The sequence below is a fragment of the Cetorhinus maximus genome, chromosome 24 (genome assembly GCF_964194155.1).
Source record: "Cetorhinus maximus chromosome 24, sCetMax3.hap1.1, whole genome shotgun sequence".
Lineage (NCBI taxonomy): Eukaryota > Metazoa > Chordata > Chondrichthyes > Lamniformes > Cetorhinidae > Cetorhinus > Cetorhinus maximus.
In genome coordinates this window covers 24,299,962-24,324,862 of record NC_135902.1, presented here as the reverse complement: position 1 = coordinate 24,324,862, position 24,901 = coordinate 24,299,962, and the positions used below count along the sequence as shown (strand labels likewise).

Sequence of the window (24,901 nt, the reverse complement as noted above, 5' to 3'; positions counted from 1 at the left end):
GCAAGAGCTGTGTAATTGTATTAATGTTGAATTAACACAGCCTGACAGAGGTATGCACTCTACTGAATGTACTCCTCTTCACTTGTTGCCCTTGGGAAGGTGGTGGTGAGCAATTCTTGAATTGCTGCAGTCCAAGTGACATATGTACACTCTCAGTGCTGTTCAGGATGAAGTTCTAGGAATTTGACCCAGTGACAGTGAAGGAACAGCAATATAGTTCCAAGTCAGGATGATGTCTGGTTATGAGGGGAACTTGCATATGGTGGTGTTCTCATGCATCTGATGACATTATATTTGTTGGTGGTAGAGGTCATGGGTTTGGAAGATGCTGTTGAAGGAGGCTTGGTGAGTTGCTGCAGTGCATCTTGTAGATGGTACACACTGCTGCCAGTGTGCATCAGTGGTGGAGTGAGTGAATGTTTAAGGTGATGGATAGGGTGTCAATGGGCTGCTTTCACCTAGATAGTGTCGAGCTTCTTGTGTTAGAGCTGCACTCATCTGGGTAAGCTATGGTCTATTCTGGGACTTCCTGTATTTCAAGGCAAATATTCACAAACAATTTTGATCTTTGATAATGTATGAAGCATATGAAATAATGATAAAATAAATAATATATAGCACCTTTCACATCCTTAAGAACATTGCAAAGTGCTTCACAACCAAAAAAAATACATCTGAACTGTGGTCAGGGTTATGGAGAACACAGCAGCCACTTTGCCCCAAATAATCTATAACCTCTCAAACTGGGTTTGGTTTTGGTTGAGAAATAAACATAGATCACAACACCTTCCAAACCTTGAAGATTGGAATCTTTGCTATCCACCTGAATGTACAGATGGGGCCTTGGCTTAATGCCTCATCTGAAAGATTGTGCTTTTGACAAGACACCATTGCCTCAGTACTGCATTGAAGTATCAGCCCTGATTATATTGATGATTATGTGGTGATTGAATCCATAGCCTTCTGACTTGTGAGAGTACTGCCTACTGACTCTTCACATGGTCATGGTGTAGTTCTTCAGTTTTCACTAAAGAAAATTATGAGGGGAATAGATAGAGTGGACAGGATAAAATCGTTTCCCTTGGTGGAGAATTCTAGAACCAGGGGACATAGATTCAAGATAAGTGGCAGAAGGTGTAGGGGGGACATGAGGAAGAACTTTTTTACGCAGAGGGTAGTGGGTGCCTGGAATTCGCTGCCCAAGTTGGTGGTAGAGGCAGAAACTTTAAACTCTTTTAAAAAGTACCTGGATCTGCACCTAAAGTGCTGTAAGCTGCAGGGCTATGGGCCGGGTGCAGGAAGGTGGGATCAGATAGGGCATCTGGGTGTCCTCGGGCTGGCATGGACAAGATGGGCCAAATGGCCTCCTTCTGTGCGGTAACTTTTTTATGGTTCTATGGTTCTAAGTGTTTGTTGTATAAAGTGCTTCTCCCTTCCCCCCCTCAAGATAGCTCACTTGAAAAGATGTTTCTCATTCATTTATTAAGATAAATGCAAAATACTGCGGATGCTGGAAATCTGAGATAAGAACAGAAAATGCTGGAAAAACTCAACAGGCCTGACGGCATCTGTGGAGGGAGTAACAGAGTTAACGTTCCATTTGCAACATATACATTGATGAAGGATCAGGTTGTACCTGCCCATCTGAAAGACTCATTTTATGAGGAATTAGTTTAAGTGGTCACAGAAATATATAAGCATGAAGCCACTCATCGTCACAAAACAGTTCAAGTTCAAGCAGAAGAGACAAAGTGATAATAAAAATGTGTGTCTCAGTTTATAGCAGACCTGAGTAAACTGTCTGAAACATGTAACTCTGGTGGTTTTCTCAACAATGCGTTAAACGATCACTTTGTCGACAGTTTGAAGGAAACGTCAAAACAGAGGAAACTGTTGGTTGGAAGACAAATACATATCTACTAGGGCTCTCAAAATAACATATTGGATGGAGACTGCTGCTGGATCTGACCCAGGCCACTGGGTCTGCTGTGGTCCACTACTTACCCAGCCATGCTGGAGGTGCGGTAAAAAAATAATCCTCTCGATCCATGTTTCTGTTTGAAGAATAGATGTCATAACTGCACAAATTCTGGCTACTTAGCCAAGTGTTGCTGGAAGCCATCAGTTGATGCTAGATTGGAGGCAAGGGGAAGAAAAGAAGGCCGCAAGCTAAATCATAGTGCTGTGAGGAATCAATAGGAGAAAACTCCAGAAGTGAATTTTACGTTTGTGGGGGTGTAGGGTATAGCTCCAGGGATGGTGAAAAATTGGACTCCCCAGTCTTGCCCGCCTGCCCACGCCAGCCTCATTATGGTGCAGGCAGCATAATATTCGGGTCAGTGGGCTTGTTAACAAGCTCAACTGCCTATTATTTTTTTATTAAAATGGCTGGCAGGCTACTGGTTTCGATGCCTGTTCACCTACTGTTTTATGAGAAACTGGCGTGCTGATATTAGGTTCACAACTTGATGTCATCACGTCAGAGCTAATGCATTTGCAGTCGTAAAGTCCCAGCCCCGTGTCTGTCCAACAAGGAACCTGAGTAAGAAATCAGATCACAGGGTAAAACAAATAAAGAAGAGACTCACATACCTACATATTATGTAACAGGAAAGGGGAATAAGAAATTGGGATCTTTGTATGAATTGAAGTATTAAAAGCATAATTGAATTAGATACTCACACTTCGGAATCCATTATATCATCAAAAGTATAGAAGAAAACATTTGGGAAAATTGTCCAATAAGAAAACAATATTTTCCTGAAAGGTTAATCTGGAAACCCATTGCCAATCCTTGGAAAAATCAACATCCAAATTATGGAAATCAGAGAAAACAATTGCCTGTAATTGTAATTAAGTGGAGGTCCTCATTGATAGGTTGAAATTGGTTTTGGAGCTTGGACCAGTGTTAAGAATGCTGCTCAAAGATGTAAGGATGCACTCATGAAAGAGTACTAGTCCTCATTCAATCCTGAACTTGATACAACAAAGGGAATCCAGGTACACCTTAATGAATAGGAGGGAACAAAGCCAAAATGGTATCATATGTTTTTATCCTTTTAAAAGCAGAAGGATAAAAGATTACAGTTGGATAAAAAGGAAGGCAAGAGTTGTGTCACACAGGTACTGAGTTGGCACCCATACTTACATCCTTATCTCTGACATTCTCGATGCTACAAAACTTGACAACTTAGCAGATATTATGATAATTGTAGACTTCAGGATGACATGGGAAGAAATATGGTAGATAGAAATCAAGGCAGACAAGTGTGAAGTATTGCACTTTAAAAAGTCAGAACACTATAAATGGCAGAGTTTTGAAAAGTGTACACGAGCAAAGAGAACTTGCTGCCCATATATACAAATCCTTAAAGGTGGCAGGCAAGTTGATAAAGTGGTTAAAAAAGCAAATGGGCTACTTGGGTTTATAAATAGAGACAAAACATATAAAAGCAAAGGGATCATGCTAAAACTTTATAATTCACTATTTAGGCCTCAGCTGGAGATGCATCATACCTCAGGAAAGATTCAAAGTCCTTAACAAGGGTACAGAAGAGGCTTACCAGGATGTCATGAAGGTTGCGGGTCCTCAGTATAGACGAGAGTTTGGAAATGTTAGGGCTGTTCTCCTTGGAACAGAAAAGGTTACAGAGGCTTTCAAGAGGATGAGAGATTTTAATCAAGTAGATTGAGAAAAGCTATTCCCTTGGGTGAGTGGGTCAGTAACCAAAGGTCATCGATTTAAAATAATGTAAAAGACCCAGGGGAGATGAGGAGAATTTCTTTTCACTCAGGAAGTTGCTGGGATCTTGAACACTGGGATCTTGAACCTGAAAAGGCGGTGGAAGCTGTTTCCATAAATAATTTTAAAATGGAGTTGGACAGGTACTTGAGGATGAGGAACTTGAAGGGATACGGACAAAAAGCGGGGATCTGGGTCTAAGCATAGCTGCTCTTTAAAGAGTCAGCACAGGTACAGCAGGCTGAATGGCTTCCTGTGTTGAAAGTTCCATGATACTCTGATCCCCAGTGGACCTGCTTCCCACAATTTCCAGAGCCTTTTCACGAATGGACACAGCTATTGCCAGAATGCAGGCCTGTCAAATTTTGATCAATAGTCATTTGTATGAAACACCTTGGGATGTGCTACTGTTTAAATGAACCGCATACCTGCCATAAAAGGAGTCTAACGAAGGTTCACCAGACTAATCCCTGGGATGACAGGTTGTCCCATGAGGAGAGATTGAGGAGATGGGGTCTATATTCTCTAGAGTTTGGAAGAATGAGAGGTGATCTCATTGGAATTTATAAAATTCTTACAGGGCTTGACAGGTTGCATGCCCGAAGAATGTTTCACCTGGCTGGGGGTGGGGTCTAGAACCAGGGGACACAGCCTCAGAATAAAAGTTTAGGACTGAGATAAAGAGGAATTACTTCACTCAGAGGGTAATGAATCTTTGGAATTCTCAAACTCAGAGGGCTGTGGAGGCTCAGTCATTGAGTACATTCAAGAAAGAGATTTATAGAGTTCTAGATATTAAAGATATCGAAGGATATGGGGATAATGTGGGAAAATGGCATTGAGGTAGAAATTCAGCCATGATCTAGTTGAATGGTGGAGCAGGCTCAAGGGGCGGAATAACCTACCCCTGCGCCTATGTTCATATATAAATGCAAATTATTGTTGTTGTTGTTACCTGTTCTTTTCCCATTGGTACACATTGCCCTCTCCTTCAAAAGCAGTATAAAAAGTAAGGCAGAGTTAATATTACCATGATATGCATTAATACATAACTGTCAGCCTGTAGTTTTTATAGGTGTGATGACAGGTGCATACAGCAGGGAGCTACATCACATTGGAGATTTCATGTTGTCACGAAGATGTGGCTTTACGTCAATAATTTTTAATCACTGGCTGGAAACCTGAATTGAACTTTTAAAAACAGCCTTAAACACAGAGAGTAAATTGGCTTGAACCCACAGCACAAGATGGCTAACTGCAATTTGCATGACTATATGTTCCATATTCCAAATAAGTGGAGTCACTCTGTTTGCAAAACCCATCAAAGGCAATGACTTCAGGAGAGTGTGAAGGACTTACATCTCCTGTTTCATTAGCAAGGCATCTATGGTAACCAATGAGGTCTTCAACTGCTGGAGATGTGCCATTAAGAAAATTGCTTGGAGAATGGGACCCTGGCTAAGTTATCTTCCAGACACAAGCTCATCAAGTCACCTTTGGAATATGTCTTTTTTTAATTCCCCTGGCAATTGGAAAAGAAAGGTCACATGACAAGCCAACCATCTGTATGTTTAAAGCACATGTCTTCCTCAGCAGGAATGAGGACAAACAGCTTAGGGAAAAGACCTAAGTGGGGTCCCTCCTGCTTTCTTTTTTCTCCAACCCACCTGGTAACTTTGAGGCCTATTTGCTGACTGTGATCATCCAGGGATGTCCTGCCACAGACAGAGATTTCTGAAAAGAATCCAACCCAGCGCTACCATCTCCCGAAGAGCAATCAACTCGGTCATCTACACCTTTAAATCGGAAACATTGAGACCATCGAATTCAGCCTGAAGCCAGCTGAGTCACCAAACCACAGACTGTATACTCTTATACTTTTTTAAACCTACCCTATCCTTTTTACCGAACCTATTCTTCCCCACTTTGTAATGTGTGCGTGTGTGTGTGCACATGCATGCACCAAAGTCATGCGTATTTTATTATTTTATTTAGATCAGATTAAGAATAATAAAGCTAACCTCTTTCTTTGTTAATCTCGAGAAAATATGTCCTATTGGTCATTTATTATCACAGTGCATAAACAGTTAAGTGCTCACTTTCTTTTTTGACTTCTTTCTTCCTCTATATCTAGACTGGAGAATAGAGGAATTGGTTCAAATGGCCATCTCTTGTTCTTGATTTTTTTAAGGTGTTTAGCATTTATATGACTATTAATATGATATAAATTGACTATATTTACCTACTTATTTCATTTGTTTTCAAAGCTGTGAATGTTACTCGTATTTAAATCAAAACTTAAGTCGAGTTTTTGAAGATTATTGATTAACTGTTCATGGTCCATTTACAAATTTGTGGTGAACAGAGTTCAGTCTTCCTCTTCTTAGTTCACTGGTCCAGAATGTATCACTTTGCTTTTATCTTCCAATCAGGAAAGGCATAATGGTGTAAAAGCACTTTTTGGGGACTCTCAATTAAATGCCAATATCCATCATCCATAGTGTGGGATCTTTTATTATGGTGGTTTCAGAATTGTACTTTTAAAATTGAATTTCTAATGTTTATTGTTTATTGTTCCAGGGATCTACAGGTGATTGCCACATCATCAGCTTTGATGTAGAGTTGATTAAGTCAGTTTTCAAATCTTGCTTATAATTGACTGGAATTGCCTTTAAAGCCAATATTCAAATAGATAAAAGCATTGACTAGAATTCTCCATTGCGGCAAGGCTAACACTGGCCTCTTTGATAGCACCACAATCCAACCTAGTTCCTGGTAGGGACTCATGTGCATGAGCAGGATTCCAACTGCTAAGGTAGTGTCTGGCTAGATAATCTGGCTAAAGTGAAGCTGCTGCTGCAGGACCAGGGGAGGTAGCTGAAGACACAGAAGCAGCACATAAGATCCACCCAGTGGCTTGCCCTATGACTAAGGCCAAGGTCGATACTGTTAGCTAAATGTGGATCAAAATGGAGGCCACTGCAAGGCTATGCCCCTTCATGGGGTTGGATCTCTGGGCAATAAGATTAAAATCCTTGCCAGTTTCCACATGTCATCCCTGGGAAGTTGTGGGAACACTGGCAGATAGGGTGGATAATTCAGCAGAAAACAAAGCTCCACCACTTTTAAAAAGTGGCAGTCCAGCAGGAGTACCAGTGGAGATGGGGGAGGGAAATGCAAGCTGTACAGTGACTTGGCAGCAGGCCTCACAGCCTAAATTTTCCATCATTGTCCATCATTACTTTGGCTAATTTTTGCTGGAGCCAAAGAAAAGAATCTTGCCTATTTTATCTTTGCAGAAAAAACTTAGAAAGGGAAACGTGTGTCTAAGCATAAAAGACCCAGAACAGGCGGCAAGACTAAAACTAAAATAAACATTGAGATTCAGAGAGGAAAATTGCAAATTGCAGGTAAAATATTTGGGTTTATGTAAAATTATTGTTTAATTTATAAATTTGAGTGCAAAAATAGCTATTCCTGATCACAATTGTTTAACGATTGTCAAATCCATGCTGATTTCAATCTGTTAGTGGATGTAAAGAAACAAAACGTCCAGAATGACAAGGGTTTCTCCTCGAGTATCATTTCTTCGCAATATCTAATGTTTCTCTAGAGATGCAGGTAGTATTACCATTGCACAGTGAACTTTTTCATACACCCCTGCACAAACCACATGTAATATCTGTTGCTTCCACTTCCCCACCCCCAGTTTCCTTGAAGGTTGTACAGTTTTACAAATAGTAGATTGTATCCTGGCTAAGATATTTCATTGCAAAAACATGCCATTTTAGCCGCAGTGTGGCTGTGTTTGTTATGATTTTGCATGTAAAAAATACATATTCACAGAAAAGCAAGGTATTGCGTGCTGAACCTAAACCTGTGGGGTTAACAGCTGGGGCTTCTTTACAAACACAGTTTAAATAAGCTCTGTGCTATAAAATTGTATCTTTTTTTATTTTGTAGCTGTAAATGGTGACAATAGGAAAAAATGTAGACAACATCAGGATCCACAGTCATAATCAACAGAATCAGGAAACCAGGCTTTTCTTCCGATCAGTCTCTTGCATGCTGCTATTCCATCCCATTGAAGACACTAAAGCAGCACTTTAACAATGGAGCCAAAAGGTTAGTTCTGGTTAAGTTATGTTGAAACTTCCAATACTGTTTCCTGCACTTTCTATTTGCATGAAACTAAGTTGTTTACTCTCAGAAGTGTGACTTCTTGTTAATTTTAAAGCCAGACCCTTCAAAAACTATGAACTTCTTTTATAGTTGTATCATCCCAATTTTCTCAACTGTTTTTTATTCTATCAGGGGATGTGTGGCTAGGCCAGCATTTATTGCTCAATTTGAAGAAGTTGATTAAAACTGGGGCTCCGACAGTTGATTAATGACCCCTAGCTGGATGAAAGATAACAAAAATGTTATCTTGGAGTGTAAGAGGCGTGGGTTATATCAAAATGGTGCTATTGCGGATCTGGTACATGTTCAGAGAACTGTACTGTAAGGGCTTTGTAATCTCAAATGCTATTACTGTGAGAAATGTAGAGTATCCCAGGGGATTGTTCCTGTAAAGGGTGTGAGTCTATAACACAGTTACTGTGAGGTGTATTAGTTTTATTGGGGGAATTGGGCTATATCAGGAGAGTTTTGGTGTAATGCAACACTTCTGACGTCAGGGGAAATGTTACTGTTAAGAGTGGGTTATAAGTTGAGAAGGCTGTTTAAAATCAGAAGAGATCCTTAGCTTTATAGGTAGAGACTAAGGTGCAACAAACAAGAATGTTATAAAACACTGCTTAAGCCTCAACTGGTGTATTGTGGCAATTTTGGGTATCATACTTCAGGAAGGATTTCAAGACTTTGGGAGAAGTTGCAGAGGGCATTTGTTATAATAGCGCTTTAGTTATGTGGAGAGACTAGAAAACTTTGGATTCTTCTTAGGGCAGAGAAGGACATATATTTGAAGATAACTAATTTTCAGTGTTATGGGAAAAAAACTAGGATGTGGGACTATATTGACAACTCTTATAACTGGCATGAGTTGAACATCCTCTTTCTCTGCTGTAAGATTCTATATTTCTAAAACATTTAAGGGCAAAATTCATAGTGGTGTTCAAAACCGTGAAGGGTTTTGATAGATTAAATTAAGACAAACTGTTTCCAATGGCAGAAGGGTAAGTAACAAAAGGACACAGGTTTAAGGTAATTGCAAAGGAACCAGAGATGGCATGAGGAAAAATAATTTACCTGGTGAGTCATTATGATATGGAATGCACTATTTGAACAAGTGGTGGAACCAGTATAATGGTAACTTTCAAAAGGGATTGAATAAACACTTGAAGGGGAAACATTTGCAGGACAATGGGGAAAGAACAGGGGAATGGGTCTAATCGGATAGAATCTTTAAAAGAGTCAACATGGGCAATGTGGACTGACCTCCTTCTGACTATACCATTCTATGCTGCTTATGCTTGAGAAAGGTATATCAAGAGGTTTGAAGGCTAAAAAGAGGTTAACGGTACTGCTTGGTTGTTTTCATGGGAGAAGTAGGAAATTAGTGTCCCTGAAATAGAGAACCAATGTGTGGAAAAGGAGTTCATAACATTTTTCTACTCTGGGTTTATTTATGTTATGAAATTATTTTTATTCACACTTGTTGCAGTGAAGAATCCAGGACAAGACACTGCAGCATGGGAGAAAAAAGATGCAGAAGACACAAGGTTGTCGCAGGAGTACTGCACAAGTAGCGGGGGTAGGTGACTATGAATGTAAAGTCTTAAAACCATGTTAGCAAAAGAATTCACGGCAACAGACACACTCTCACTGCCTCTACCGAAGGGCCCAGTGACAAAGGGTTTGAGGCAATTCAATCTACAGAAATCTTCCTGAGGGAGAGGGATTGAGTCCTCTGTCAGAGTATAGATAACTCTCTGAGCTGAGAGCTGGAGAGAAACCAGTCAGTGTACGGATAACTTCATAGAGGAGAGGGACTGGGAGAACCTGTCAGCGTACTGATAGCTCCATGGGGGAGAGGGACTGAGAAAAACCAGTCAGCGTACAGATAACTCCATGGGGGAGAGGGACTTAGAAACACCAATCAGTGTACAGATAACTCTTCCCCGGAGAGGGACTGAGAGACGTCAATCAGTGTACGCATAGCTCCATTAAGGAGAGGGGTTGAGAGAAACCAGTTAGTGTATGGATAGTCCCATGAAGGAAAGGGACTGAAAGAAACCAGTAAATATATGGATAGCTCCATAAAGGAGGAGAACAGAAAGAAACAAGTCAGTGTACAGGTAACTCCCTGAGAGAGGGACTGAGAGACACCAATCAGTGTACAGATAACTCTCCTGCGGAGAGGGACTGAGAGACACCAATCAGTGTACAGATAACTCCCTGAGAGAGGGACTGAGAGACACCAATCAGTGTATAGATAACTCCCTGAGAGAGGGACTGAGACACCAATCAGTGTACAGATAACTCCCTGAGAGAGGGACTGAGAGACACCAATCAGTGTATAGCTAACTCCCTGAGAGAGGGTCTGAGAGACACCAATTAGTGTACAGATAACTCCCTGAGAGAGGGACTGAGAGACACCAATCAGTGTACAGATAACTCCCTGAGAGATGGACTGAGAGACACCAATCAGTGTATAGATAACTCCCCTGTGGAGAGTGATGAGAGACATTAATCCATGTACGGATATGAAGATATGGGCCAGAATATGCAGAAACAGACTGTTTCCAATAATTGAAAGGCTTACAAATGAACTTAAATATGTTAGCTGGCACAATTTGGAAGAATGTTACAATCCCCATAGAGATGATAACTTTCTAAAAGAAAGGAATCTCCACAATATCAATGGAAATAACCGTAGGACAGGATATCACTTTTTAAAACTTTTACTGTACCAACCAAACCAAAATCAACATAACTCAAGCATCAGTTAACAGCCAAATGATATTTCAAATCCAAAGGTAAATTTCACTTTACATAGTAGATACAACACAGATACATCTTACAGGACTCCAAGCACTCCTTGTATACATGTGACAATACGCACAGTTCCTAAGTTCTCTAACTCAGCCTCCTGATGCAGGATCTCTCGCTTTTTGTACTCATTAGATTTGGCTCCTGAGTCACTTTCACCAGCTGCTGTATTCTGTCTGGGGTCCCTGAGTATGGTTAACACTGACCAGGTACGCATCTACAAACCCTGTCACACTCAGGTCATGATAGTCCTGATGGCATAGCCTTTCAGAGTTCCTTTACAACCAGGCAACCAATACACCCAGTTCATGGTCTGATCCTCTTTTACATGCCTGAGCTATTCACACCCACTTTTAGGATTCAGTCCCTTTCAGCTTGCTGGAATGTTGCTTCACCATGAACGTCTAGAGTTGCATTTTCTTTTTACTGCTAAACAGAAAACTGATCTATTCATACAGAGCTTTGCTTGCTTCCCTTTACATGACTTCTGTGTTCTGAATTGTGCCAGCTTAGACTGGAACCTGACACCACCCCAATTAGTTTTCAGCTCCATAGCAAACTCAGTCATAGTTTAACTTCTCTGAACCTAGTAACCTCACAACCAGGAATCCAATTACTAAATCTTAGTTTCACTTTGGATTTAGAGATTAATGAAGTGGTTGACAAATACGGTGAGAATGAGGGATTGAGATTATTGTTTGTGTGGAAGTTAAACACCAGCATAGACTTGTTGGATTAAATGGTCTGTTTTCATGTTGCAACCCAATGTAAAAACATACTCAACTCTGGAGCATCTGGATTATCAATGTCTTTCACTTCACTGATTTGATTACTGAAAGTCCTATCGCAAACAAATTGCAAATCCTTTCACAAAAAAAACAGAAAATGCTGGAAAAACTCAGCAGGCCTGACAGCATTGGTGGAGAGAGAAACAGAGTTAACGTTTTGAGTCTCTATGCCCCTTCTTCAGAGCTCATTTTCTGTTTTTATTTCAGATTTCCAGCATCTGCAGGATTTTGCTTTTATTTTAGCATAAATCCTTTCATTTGGCATGGTGAACTGCCCTGATGGAGAGGCCAACCCAAATGTCATACCTAATGAGCTCCTGAACTAAATTGATGAATTCCATGGATTTATAATGATAAAGGAATTCATAATCATATTGTCTACAATTAGAGAAGCAAACTGTCTCCCTGTTTCTCATTTTCACCAAAGTGGAAGACAACTCTGAACCATATTTGGCTGAATTTAACTATTCCATATTGAAAGAAATTATGCTCATTATTGTTTCACATTTTTATAAAAACATAAATTTGGCTACGGATATGAGGACTCTTCAGCTGGACGCCCTTATCCCACTCTAGTATCATCAACGATAGAGACTATCCCAGAGTGCTTCCATTGGAAACAGTGGCATTCATGACTCCAAATCAGCCTTAGAACCATTCGTGAACCATAAGTGATAATGTGAAAAAAAATCAGTGCAAACATCAGCACTCTCACATCCTCAAACGATTTCCTTTGTTGGCCTGAATTTTGTTTTGCTTATATAATGTACTATATAGAACAGTATGAATGTACTATGAATCATTTAGAAAATAACTCTATGGGCCGGAGTTTCAGCCCTGGATAAATTCCGGGTCCCAACCCTGTGCCTCAACTACATTGCTCACATGATACTATTTTGAAATGTAAATGCCCTAATTGGGCCAGAGGCGAGCTCCGCACCCAGTTATTACCAGGAGCTGCCTGCAGTGTGCGAATAGAAAATGCAGACAGCAGCATGATGGGGCTTGCCACCACCTTACTGCAGAGAACAGGCAGCACCTTGCAGGGCCAGCAGCATCAACACTTTAGAAAGTGTCTACACAGCTAAATCAGAGGTAATGCGCCCAATCTTGCACAAGATATGTCTGGGCCCGATAATTTCAATTCATAAAAAAACTTTTCCTTCACCCTATTCTGTACCTGGCAGCTGTGCACTATATATGCACCTGACTGTATTGAAAAGTGTAGTCTCAACCTCCCTCATTAACAACTCCCCAAGGAACTTAAGGTGGGGATTAATTGGAGCCCAGTGAGTACCCTGTTTCTCCCCCACCTGAAAATTGGAGTGTGCCCCAGTGTGGGACTTTGACTTTTAAATTGTGCCCAGATTATTACTAACCCCAACTGCATTTGCGAATCCAGCCTTATTTATTTCTTTATTTGTGCTCACAAAGATTTTCTTCTTCTGCTTTTAAATCTGGATTTTTTTAAATTTATTCACAGGATGTGGGTATTGCTGGCTAGCACAGCATTTATTGCCCATCCCTAATTGCCCTTGTTCAGAGGGCATTTAAGAGTCACATGTCATTACAGCAGATTTTCTTCCCTATAGGGCATTAGTGGTCATCATGAGACTTTTAGTTCCAGATTTTTATTGAATTCAAATTCTGCTGTGGGTGAGATTTGAACTTGGGTCCTGAGAGCATTACTTTGGGTTTCTGGAATACTAGTCCAGTGACAGTACCACTATGCCACCACCTCTCCCCCCGGGATTTATTCTATATATTTTTAATGTACCTCCTGCTGCCAACCTGTCTCACTTGTGGCTTTGATTTTGGTCTCTGTGTTCCTCTTCTGCTCTTTCTCTCACTATTTCTCTTGTTTCCCTTTCATTTACTTCCTTTTATCTCCAATTTTCTCAGACTCCCTACTTTCCCCTCATAATGTTTCTCTTTTTCCCCAGCTCCAGATCCCCGATGAGAAAATGTTGTAATAAATTAGCCTGTGACAAAACATTTTCCTGACACTTTTTTATGACTGCTTCCCCATTTCCATGGTGACTGGAGACTCTAGGAGTCAGTGTTTGTGATATCTCTCAGTAAAATGTGTTTTATTTTGTTTTGTTTGTTTAGCTGGAAGCCCTGGTACAGCAGGAAATGCTGAAGCTGACATTCAGCGCAGTGTAAAAGCCATTATACGGGAACTGGACCAAGGAGGCTCAGGACTCCAGTGCAGTCGAGGTAGGGGATCTATTGTGTCCGAGAAAAGATTTTCAAGGTTACTGGTTAAATAATAGTTAACCATTGTCTAAATCAAATTCCAGAGATAGCTGGTTGAAAGATTAATCAGCCATTGGTGTAATGCTGTAACTGATATTTGGTTGACAGTCTTATAATTGTGCCTTTTTATTGAAGAATAATATGCTTAATATTTAACTTAAATCATAGCTCTACCTGAAGCCACATTTATACAAAATCCCTTAAATGCCTTTTTAAGCCCATTGTGTAACTGACCTGATAAATCAGGTCTAAGGCATTGGTTTGGCCTCAACTGGATATTTGCATTTAATTTTGGGCACCACATCTTAGAAAGGATGTGAAGGCATTAGAGCGGGTGCAGAAAAGATTCATGACAATAATTCCAGGGATCAGGAAATTGATCTCTGTGGGATTGATTGGAGAAACTGGAGCTGCTCTCCTTGGAGAGATTTGATAGAGGTGTTGGGCCTGGCAGAGTGGACAGGGAAACCTGTTCTCGTCGGCAGAAGGATGGAGAACCAGAAGAGACCAACTTCAGGTGATTGGAAAAAGGAGCAACGGCAACATGATGAAAAACTTTTTTATGCAGCAAGTGGTTAGGGTCTGGAATGAACTGTCTGAGAGTGTAACGGAGGCAGATTCAATCAAGGCCTTCAAAAGAGAATTGGATAATTATCTAAGCAGAAAGAAAATGCGGGGCTACAAGGATAAGGCACAGGAGTGGGACCAGGTGAGTTGCTCTTGCAGAAAGCTGATATAGACATGATGGGTCAAATGGCCTTCTTCTATGCTGTAATCATTCTATGATTCTATGAACTGGAGATGAAGGAACACCAATCACACGCAAAGTTATGGAATGGATGGAATTCCCACAACTGAAAGTGGTTCATTTCTACAAACTATTTTAAACTCTTGAAAAAATAGAAATACATAAATAGTTCTCACTGATTACTGCGAATAAGGTACCTATGCATTTACCAATCCAATTCAGCAGCCTTGATCTTTAAACTTTGACAAAGGCACCTTTAGAATAGCCTGCTTTTAAAAAGGGTAAGCATTCTGCACAGAGTGCTAAGGACCATGTTGAGGCTTAGGCCGCAAACGTGCTTTTTTATTATTCATTCCTGGGATGTGGGCTTCACTGGCTGAGCCAGCATTTATTGCCAATCCCTAGTTGCCCTTGAGAAGATGGTGGTGAGCTGCCTTCTTGAACTGCTGCAGTCCATGTGGTGTGGGTACACCAACAGTGCTGTTAGGGAGGGAGCTCCAGGATTTTGACTCAGCAACAGTGAAGGAACAGCGATATATTTCCAAGTCAGGATGGTGAGTGACTTGGAGGGGAACTTCCAGGTGGTGGTGTTCTCATGTGCCTGCTGCCCTTGTCCTTCTAGGTGGTAGCGGTCGTGGGTTTGGAAGGTGCTATCAAAGGAGCCTTGGTGAATTAATGCAGTGGCATCTTGTAGATGGTACACACTGCTGCTACTGTGCATCGTTGGTGGAGGGAGTGAATATTTGTGGATGTGGTGCCAATCAAGCGGGCTGCTTTGTTCTGGATGATGTCAAGCTTCTTGAGTGTTGTTGGAGCTGCACTCAACCAGGCAAGTGGGGAGTATTCCATCACACTCCTGACTTGTGCCTTGTAAATGGTGGACAGGCTTTGGGAAGTCAGGAGGTGAGTTACTCATTGCACAATTCCCAGTCTCTGAGCTGCTCTTGTAGCCATAGTATTTATATGGCTAGTTCAGTTTCTGGTCAATGTTGATAGTGGGGGATTCAGTGATGGTAATGCCATTGAATGTCAAGGGGCGATGGTTGGATTCTCCCTTTTTTGAAATGGTCATTGCCTGGCACTTGTGTGGTGTGAATGTTACTTGTCACTTGTTAGCCCAAGCCTGGATATTGTCCAGGTTTTGCTGAATTTGGACATGGACTGTTTCAGTATCTGAGGAGTCGCGAATGGAGCTGAACATTGAAAAGAAATTGGGGGATTGGAGAGAGAGACACATTATCCAGTTCTTCAAAATGGTAACACACAGATAATATAAGTTTAATCAGGTTATTTAACTTGTACTGTGAACAAACTATCTTGTGTTAGTACAAACTTAATAAACCTCAAATAAGACTGCAGTTTGGAGGATATTATTTTAAAGCCCTACATTGTCTTAATGTAATTCGAGGTTTATAAAGACATGTATAGATAGAAATATATAGTGTATGTTGCTGGAACCATTTGGTACTTGCCAGACAACATAACTGCTCCGATAGCTATAATTCCTTATTGTTTAAAACATTTAAACTTTCACAGAGCATAAATAACTATTTTTTAAGCTAAAAAGGTCATGAAATTTCTTGTGTATTTACATTCAGAGATATTTTTAACTGGGCTGTAAGAGGAATACCTAGCGTAAAAGAACAAGGTAAACTCGGGAGCACCTGCGTTACACAGACAATTACACTCTCGCATAATTTCCTCTCTTACGCCCATCTAGTGATTCCTGCCCCAACGTGCATCTCAGTTCATTATGATAGATCTGCCCCAGGCTAACAAGCCGTGCATGCAACTTTCCTGCAGTGATGCTGGTTCAAAACGTGTGTAAAATTAAGCCTAGACTTTTAGGCGAAACAGAAAGTATTATCTTTCTCGTGTTTTGATGCTTTTTTTTTAACTCGTTTTGCTTTTACCTCATTGAGATCTGCACTGTGCGTTATTTCTTTAAAAACTTTTTATGGCATCAATATAAATCACATTAAAAAGCTACCATGATCACATGCCCTTAAACATACAATGCCTAATGTGCATGAATGTTGTTCAGATGGCTGGAAACTTTAATTTTCATATTTGAAAAGGGAATATATTTTCGGAGCCTCCGTGTTTTGCTCAGGGACCCTGATTGTTTACACCTAACTCTGCTTTTTTAGAACCATTTTATATTTCTGGCTTTCTGACAGACAATCAGCCCCACCTTCTCAGGCATAAATACATTTATTTGAATTATTGTCAACAATAAAACCATTGTATTTATTTTTTTCTACAGGGGTGTTTAGATGGACATTGCATAAGAAGACTGAACGAGATCCGTACAACAACATTTTTCTAGTTAAAATTCTTATTAGTGAACTGGAACTGGTGAGAAATTATTTGAAAGAATACATGTGATTTTCCGATGGTTATGAAAGACTGATAAGCCCATGGGTCAGAATATTGAGCACGGCGTGCGGGCGCATGCCCAACTCAGCTGAACGTAAAATGACACGCGATGACGTTGGGCAAGCGCCCTGACATCATCGTGTAGTCCCGCCACATTTCGTTCAGTGGGCGCGTGCCAGAGTCGGCAGCAGCCCACTGACAATTGAAAGGCCTATTAAGGCCATTAAAAAGGTAATTCAATTCAAATTTACACAGAAACGCCAAGCAGCCTTTGCACTTTTTAGGAAACCTCATCCATGGGCGGGATGATGTTTCCTAAAGCAAATGAAAACAAAATAAAAATTTTACGCTTGACTTAAAAACATGCGCCCCTGCTCATGTGACTCTGTCAGGGGACATGTTTTGTGACATTTTTATTTTCTTCATTAGTTTTTTTAAACAGAACTTCATCTCCCTGAGGCAGCTCCATGCCTCAGAGAGATTGAAGCGCTCTTTCGGGGGCATGCGTGAAGTTCACACTTGGCCCACTAGCCCGCACCCCCCCACCCACCCGCACAGGGAGCACTGAGTGCTGCCGCTTCGTGTTCCACGTTGGTCGGGCCTTAATTGGCCTGCTCTGTGTAAAGTTGCGGTGCAGTGCTGATCGCGGGCAGTGGTCGGCTTCCGGACCACCTCTGCCCGCCCCCGCCGAGCACCCCCGCCAAGGGCAAAATCCTGTGCATGGTATTCCATAGATACAGATCCTTCAACCATCTTGCATAGAAGCAAGCAACTGCAGTACCCTACCAGTTGTCATTGAACTTAGCAACAACATTTTGTGAAGATGTTGATTTTGAAGGTTTTAGTGGTTTAAAAAGGAGGGCCACTCATATCAGACATTGCCACAATGTATATCGCAAATGAGAAATTTTAATTAGAATACAAACATTCTACCACCTACCGACTTCAGAAAAACTACATCTCACTACACATTGGCTGCTGCTTGGGCATTGGATAAAAATAGTGGCTAAAAGGAAACAAGAGGTTTTAAATTAATAACAGAAGCATAGCGCATGTGCCCCAATACTAGATACACAAGGGTCAGTGATTACAATGTTAAGGCATTAGTTGTCAGAGGAGACACAAGCCAAAGGATTAGGCATGTGGAATTAAGAATGAATCCTGGTAGCCAGTATAATTACCTAAACTCTGAAGTCAGACCATTGCCTGAGGTAAGATTTGATCAATCTGGGTCTCAGTAATGTTGCTAAGTTTATGAACTTTAGCATTTGAACTTTGGTCATATTCAGTAAAATTCGCTTGACAATCCAATGTCCGAATGCAACTCCAAAAAGGGATTAAATTGCCAGTCTGCCTCCCAGGAGATGAAGTGTAAGAAATGACAAATTCAGAGTGTGGGGTAAAAGATTTTTTTCTATTTGTAGCAAGATCATTCATATTCTCTTTTATACATACGTTTACGATGTTATTATAAATAGTAAATGGAGGAAATGTCCCCTCAAACCCCACATCCCCCCCGCCAAGTTCGAGGTTAAGATATTTTTAAGGGGTAGAGTGCATTGAACTTGTGCATGTATTTGACTACTGAGGGCATATGTTGATTCTCTGTACTCTATTCCCCACACAGGCAATCCTTCCTTTTGAACACAAAACTCTACATCCCATATAAAAAACTACATAATTAATAAAATAGAAAATATGAGCTACATTTAATTTGTTAATGGCCTGATTCTAAAGAGGCGTTAAGTCTTGAATCCCAAAATAACTGGATTTTCTTTTAACAGGCGAAGAAAAACAGTAAGCACTACATTCTACCTTTACTGAACATTTTAATGTATGCCATTATTCAGGTGGGTACAGAGTGAATGCTGGTTGATATTCGATTTGCAAGATAAGTGTAAAATAAATATTTTTGACAGTGTAATTTTTAAATTGTTATTTAGCATACAAGTTTAATATGTTTAATATTTAAGCATTGGTGGTACCTCAACATTCATTGCTATATGAGCCAGATTTAATCCCAGCAGTGCGGTTTTGAAAATCTATCCACCAGGAATTGACTTAAGAAATTATGGGCAAGTGCTGCTCAAAACACCGCTTCAACAGTTTATCATTGGACCACAACAAATGACACAATTAGAAGTTCATTCGCAACTCATTAAGGTTCCAAATGATTTTTTGAGATGTGCAAAGCATGTACATGCGGCTTTTTATAAATGGCTTTCTTGACCAAATAAGAGTCTCTTCTGGAGATCACACAGTTAAACATCACGTTGAAAGATTTGCTCCAATGGAAGACCCGTACTCGAGACAAGGGAGGGAGGGACAATTGGAGGCGAGGTCATCACCAGCCTGATCTCATTAACTCCTCATAATGGCTGAAAGAAGGGTCTTAGCTGCCAGCAATTCATTACCTTTAAATAAAAGAACTGTGGAGATGTTAGTGGATGACATTGAAAACAGTGTCTTCCATATTTGCTTCCTTGATAGATATGAATCTGCTTTCCAAACTCAGTGGATAAACCCCGAAAAGATTGAGCAACATACCAGGAAGTAATTTGTCTTGTTTTTAAAACTGTCAAGCTTACTGAACAGTAATGTTATATAGTCCCTATAACTGTTATCTTTTTTAAGCTCCATTGCAAAGCATGAAGAGTTATGATGCATTAAAAGAACAGTCTGGGTTCTCCAATGTAACTTAGTCTGCTCAAGCAAGCAGAGACACGGACAGTTTTCATCACTTTTGCTTTTCTTTTGATACAACATCCAAGGATGTAAGATAAAAATGCATAAAAAGTTGTCATGTACTCAGACAAGTTGTTGTTTTCAAAAACTGTGCAACATTTTACCTGAGCAAAAAAGTGCTGTGTATAGATTCCATTCTAATGAGGTATTTGATGTAGTTGGATTGGAGTCAATTTATATTAAAAGAAATGTGCAAGTATAATTTGCACCTTCAAAATCTCTAACATTTCAAAAGTGCAAATATATTTGAATGGAGGGATACAATCTCTTTAGTTTTAGATGTAGGAGAAAATTCGACTGACGACAATCCTTCATAAAACCTTCCTGACAATCAAATGCCCCCATCCTTGTAGAAATTGTGGATGCTAATCTCCAATTGTTTTTGTTTTTGAAACAACTTTGTTAGTTTGATATGGGCAGATCCTACAACTTTCTAGATAAAAGCAAAAAACTGCGGATGCTGGAAATCCAAAACAAAAATAAAAATACCTGGAAAAACTCAGCAGGTCTGGCAGCATCTGCGGAGAGGAGCACAGTTAACGTTTCGAGCCTATATGACTCTTCAACAGAACAAAGTAAAAATAGAAAAGAGGTGAAATATAAGCTGGCTTAGGGGCGGGGGGGGCGGGGTGGGGGGAGCGTGGGTAGAGCTGGAACACAACTTTCTAGTTTGTTTGTTTGCATCCTTTGGGGATGTCTAAAGTAAGATTTTAATTAAGATATAGTACCATTCTTCGAGGAAGTATTCTTATTTTTGTTTTAGGTACTGTAGTTACATTAACATTTTAAAAAATTGCCCTTTTAGCAACTTTTGTATCCTCAGGATCACCAAAGTGTTTTACAACCAACAAGTTACTTTTGAAGTGTCACCGCTGCCCTAATATAGACCAACATGGTGGCCAATCTGCCCATGACAATAGCCAGATAACATTCAGATAGTTGACCAGTTAACCTGTTTTTGGCAATGTTGACTGAGGGGTGAATGTTAGTTGGAACCCCATAGAGGAACATGCCTAGTGCCACAAGGCCGTTTAGCAGGTAGCAAGTAGTAGATTTTATCTGACAATGCTGTGTGTCTGACAATGCATTTCTCAATCATTTGTCTTCTTGGGATAATTTCCAACATTGCAATATTATTATACTTTTGAGCTTAATGCCGAAATCCTGCTGTGGTTGGGAGTGTGAAGAATATTTTAAAACTAAATTTATGGAGGGAACAACAAAAGCAAAACCTAAGCCTTTCACCGATTGTAAATCCCAATTGTATATTTTGGTCTCTAGCACATCAAAAACCACCTTTCATTTTCATTTCATACTGCTTTATTGTCTTCTCTCAATTTCTCATTTTAAGTTTGCATGTCAAGTTTGTGTCTGCTGTGGCCGCACTTAACTGCCACCATTTTGGTTAATGAATTTGCCAAGTTACTTCTCATCGAATAAACGATTATATAATTAACACACAATTTCTGACAACTCCATTGGTCATGAACTGTTTTCCTTTCCAGGCTGTGTATATTCCTGATGATCTTCACGAAAAAGCATATAAATTTTGCAAAAAGCTGCTATCCTTCGCCAAACCCTACTGCACCCTTGCACATGAATATGCGATTATGTTAAAAGCTGAAAGAAAAGCACCAGGTATGTGAACACACTCTAAGTGATGAATGAAACCCTTTAAATACTGCAGGATACAGTTATTATAATTAATCCCTTTCATGTATTGCTTCCCTATGAGTGTAGGTATAACCACTAGCTGGTGGGGGAAAGCTGGGCTTTCCTTTCCCCTCATTCTAAATTCCAGAATTGCACTGCATGTCTCCACAAACTCTTCAAACCTCAGCTTGTGGGAAAAAGCAGCTTCCAACAGTCTCCATCAAGCGGGTTTCCTTCTGGCCATGGTAGCTCAAAGGGACTCACCAGGTGATGCAAGTTTGAAACAAGCCAATCCTTTACGACTAGCTCAGTATTCCAATATCCAAATGAGCATATACATAGTACTTCAAAGCATCATGGTTGACCAGCCAGCTTGACTCACTAATGGAGAGGCAGATGTGTGGAAGGGAATCTTCCCACTTGGCTTCAGAAAACCTGCAAGCCAGTATTCTAATAGATGGTTTGATTTTAGTTGGACAAGCTGCCGGCTGATTTTTATATATACCTACTGTTATCCTAATGAAATTTGGCAACAGAGCTAAATATCTATCTATATAAGTATAAGATGAATGAATCAGGGTAATACCAAGTGCTGGAATGTAACATGCACAATTATTTTTATTAGTTACTTATCAACAGCTGGCTTTATAATGTTAACATGCCTTACTTACAGGGTTAATTAAGAAAACTATTATAAACACTCTTTTCACAAACAGTCAGTCCCTGCACTGCCTGTTGAAGTTCTACCCACCTTATTGTGTTATACAAATACATGCCTGTAGTATTATTTTATCAAGGTAAAATTTAACATGCACCAAGATCTGGCATGTATGATTAAAGTGTCGACTCGGTCATTAGCATCTAGTTATAGGTGTAACCTACCAAATTAACATGATGAGAAGGAAAAATGTTCACCTACAGAGGCACAGAGTCATAAGATTATTTAAAATAAATAACAGGAGTTCTTACTTTTAGTGAATATTGTATTTAACAAATGATGACTTCTAATTTTTTTGCTGTACTATTATTTGGGGGTCATTATGATTTAGTTTAACCTCTTCAGTTCTGATGTAAATTGGACAGGGTACTGATCTATAGCTAGGATACCAAGTGATTTTACTGCAAAGTATGTGTGTCTCATTAAATGTCAGCCAATTATGATTACGTGGCTGATGGGACAGAGATAGTCAGGCTGAGGTTGACTAACTGATTCTATAAGATGAGACCATGGCCGGGAATTTCTGGCCCCATACGCGGTGGCCCAGCCAAACGTCCATTGAGTTTCGGTAGGACCGGCCGATCCCGGCGGTCGGCGGGGCTGGGAAACCCTGCCCCGTGAAGAAATATCTCCTCAGCTCTGTAAATATCTTTTGCAAAGAGGAACATAGGGCTGAATTTTTCACTGAGTGGGCGGGCGCGCCCTACCTGCTCAAGCGTAAAATGACGTGTGATGACATTGGGCGAGCATCCCGACATCATTGCGCACTCGCGTGATATTTCGGTTGGTAGGCGCATGCAGGAGTTGGCAATGCGCCCGCCAACAGTTAACAGTTACCTATTAAGGCCGTTAAAGTATTAATTGAATGCAATTTTTCACTCTCCGTCCAACCTACGGTCAAAAAGGTTAAGTGGATTTTTTATGAAACTTCATCCAAGGGCAGGACGAGGTTTCCAACAGGAATTAAAAATAAGATTAAAGTTTTGAAATATCATTTACAACATGCCCCTGCTCATGTGACAGAATCACATGAGGAGACAAGTTTTTAACGTCTGTATATTCTTTATTTTTGATTCTAAAAATCTTCAGCTCCCTGACGTGCGTACCATAACATGTGCATGTGCAAACGTCCATGCTCGCCCTCTTCCCACCCCCACCCCGGCAGCGCTCAGCGTTGCAGTGCGTGCTTCGCGCTGGCTGACCGTTAAGTGGCCAGCCAGCGTGAAATCGATGCCGGGGCCTGATCGCGGGCAGCGATTGGCTTCAGGACCGCTCCCGGGCTCCCTCGCCATGCCTGCCCGACAAGGTAAAAATCCTGCCTATAGTAATTAGGTTTAACTCTTGTGATTGTCGATCTCCACATGCCACAAAATATCGTGTAGTCCTGCCCACCAGGTTGGTCTTAATCCTGTTAGTTCTGAGGAAGTGAAACTTAGAATGACCAGAACAGATGAAGCCAAATAAACACAGCTGTGGAGCTTACTGACAGGCATCAGTAAGATTAAATTAACAATAGCGTCTGATGGTAATGTATCAAAAAGTTGAAATAATTCTTAGATATACTCAAGAATGGAGAAAAAAATGGGCAAAAAAAAATTATGCGAAAAGAGATTGTGTTGTCAATTTCTGGCCAGAGCTTTGTAGGGCATGTAGAAACCCCTGAAGTGAGACAAGGGGGCAGTTGGCCCCTTGGTGGGGTGGGGGGGGTGGGGGGTGTGTGGGAGGGGTGGGGGAGTGGTAGGGGGATGGGTGGTGGAAAGGCCCGTTTTGAAGTGGGGGTTAATCAGGGGGAGTCCATTGGGGGTTCGGGGATGTGGGGGATCCACTTAGAGGATTGCTGTGGGTATGTATAACAGTTACCCAGGTGATATAGATGGGCTGGTAAGATGGGCAGAGCAATGGCAAATGGAATTTAGTCCTGAGAAGTGTGGGGTGATGCATTTTGGGAGGACTAACACGGCAAGGGAATACACAATGAATACTAGGACCCGAGGAAGTACAGAGGATCAGAGGGACCTTGGTGTACATGTCCATAGATCCCTGAAGGCAGCAGCACAGGTAGATAAGGTGGCTAAGAAGGCATACAGGATACTTGCCTTTATTAGCCGAGGCATAGAATATAAGAGCAGGGAGGTTATATTGGAGCTGTATAAAACGCTAGTTAGGCCACAGCTGGAGTCCTGTGTGCAGTTCTGGTCGCCACACTATAGGAAGGATATGATTGCACTGGAGAGGGTGCAGAGGAGATTCACCAGGATGTTGCCTGGGCTGAAGTGTTTAAAGAGAGACTGGATAGGCAAGGGTTGTTTTCCTTGGAACAGAGAAGGTTGAGGGGGGACCTGATGGAGGTATATAAAATTATGAGGAGCATAGATAGGATAGATAGGAAGAAACTTTTCCCCTTAGCGGAGGTGTCAATAACCAGGGGGCATAGATTTAAGGTAAGGGGCAGGAGGTTTAGAGGGGATTTGAGGAGGGATTTTTTCACCCAGAGGGTGGTTGGAATCTGGAATACACTGCCTGAGGGAGTGGTAGAGGCAGGAGCCCTCACAACATTTAAGAAGTATTTAGATAAGCACTTGAAACGCCATAGCAAACAGGGCCAAGTGCTGGGAAATAGGGTTACAATAGATTGGTGCTTGATGGCCGGCACAGACACGATAGTCCGAAGGGCCTGTTTCTGTGCTGTATAACTCTGACTCTTAAGCTAGAAGTGGTTTTAATTCTTCTAATTGTTTCTGGCTAACTATTGATGTAAGTCAGTCAGAACCATCTGAAGTTTGCCATTTAAATTGCAATTTTCGGACGGTTGCCGGTGCAGGGCAATTCCCCATGGGAAGTTTGCACTTCACGGGCAATTGCCATGCAATTCTTTC

General features: G+C 40.9%; 1 protein-coding gene across 1 annotated transcript in view; it reads left to right on the top strand.

Annotated features, from left to right (window-relative positions):
• Positions 1–24,901, top strand: part of pik3r6 (phosphoinositide-3-kinase regulatory subunit 6) — a 125,067-nt gene that overhangs the window by 30,936 nt on the left and 69,230 nt on the right. The window contains exons 2-7 of the mRNA XM_078570868.1: positions 7,706–7,867; positions 9,408–9,497; positions 13,636–13,743; positions 16,797–16,888; positions 18,694–18,759; positions 21,160–21,292. Coding sequence (XP_078426994.1) covers positions 7,855–7,867; positions 9,408–9,497; positions 13,636–13,743; positions 16,797–16,888; positions 18,694–18,759; positions 21,160–21,292 — 502 coding nt within the window. The 5' untranslated portion in view covers positions 7,706–7,854. The remainder of the gene's footprint in view (positions 1–7,705; positions 7,868–9,407; positions 9,498–13,635; positions 13,744–16,796; positions 16,889–18,693; positions 18,760–21,159; positions 21,293–24,901) is intronic.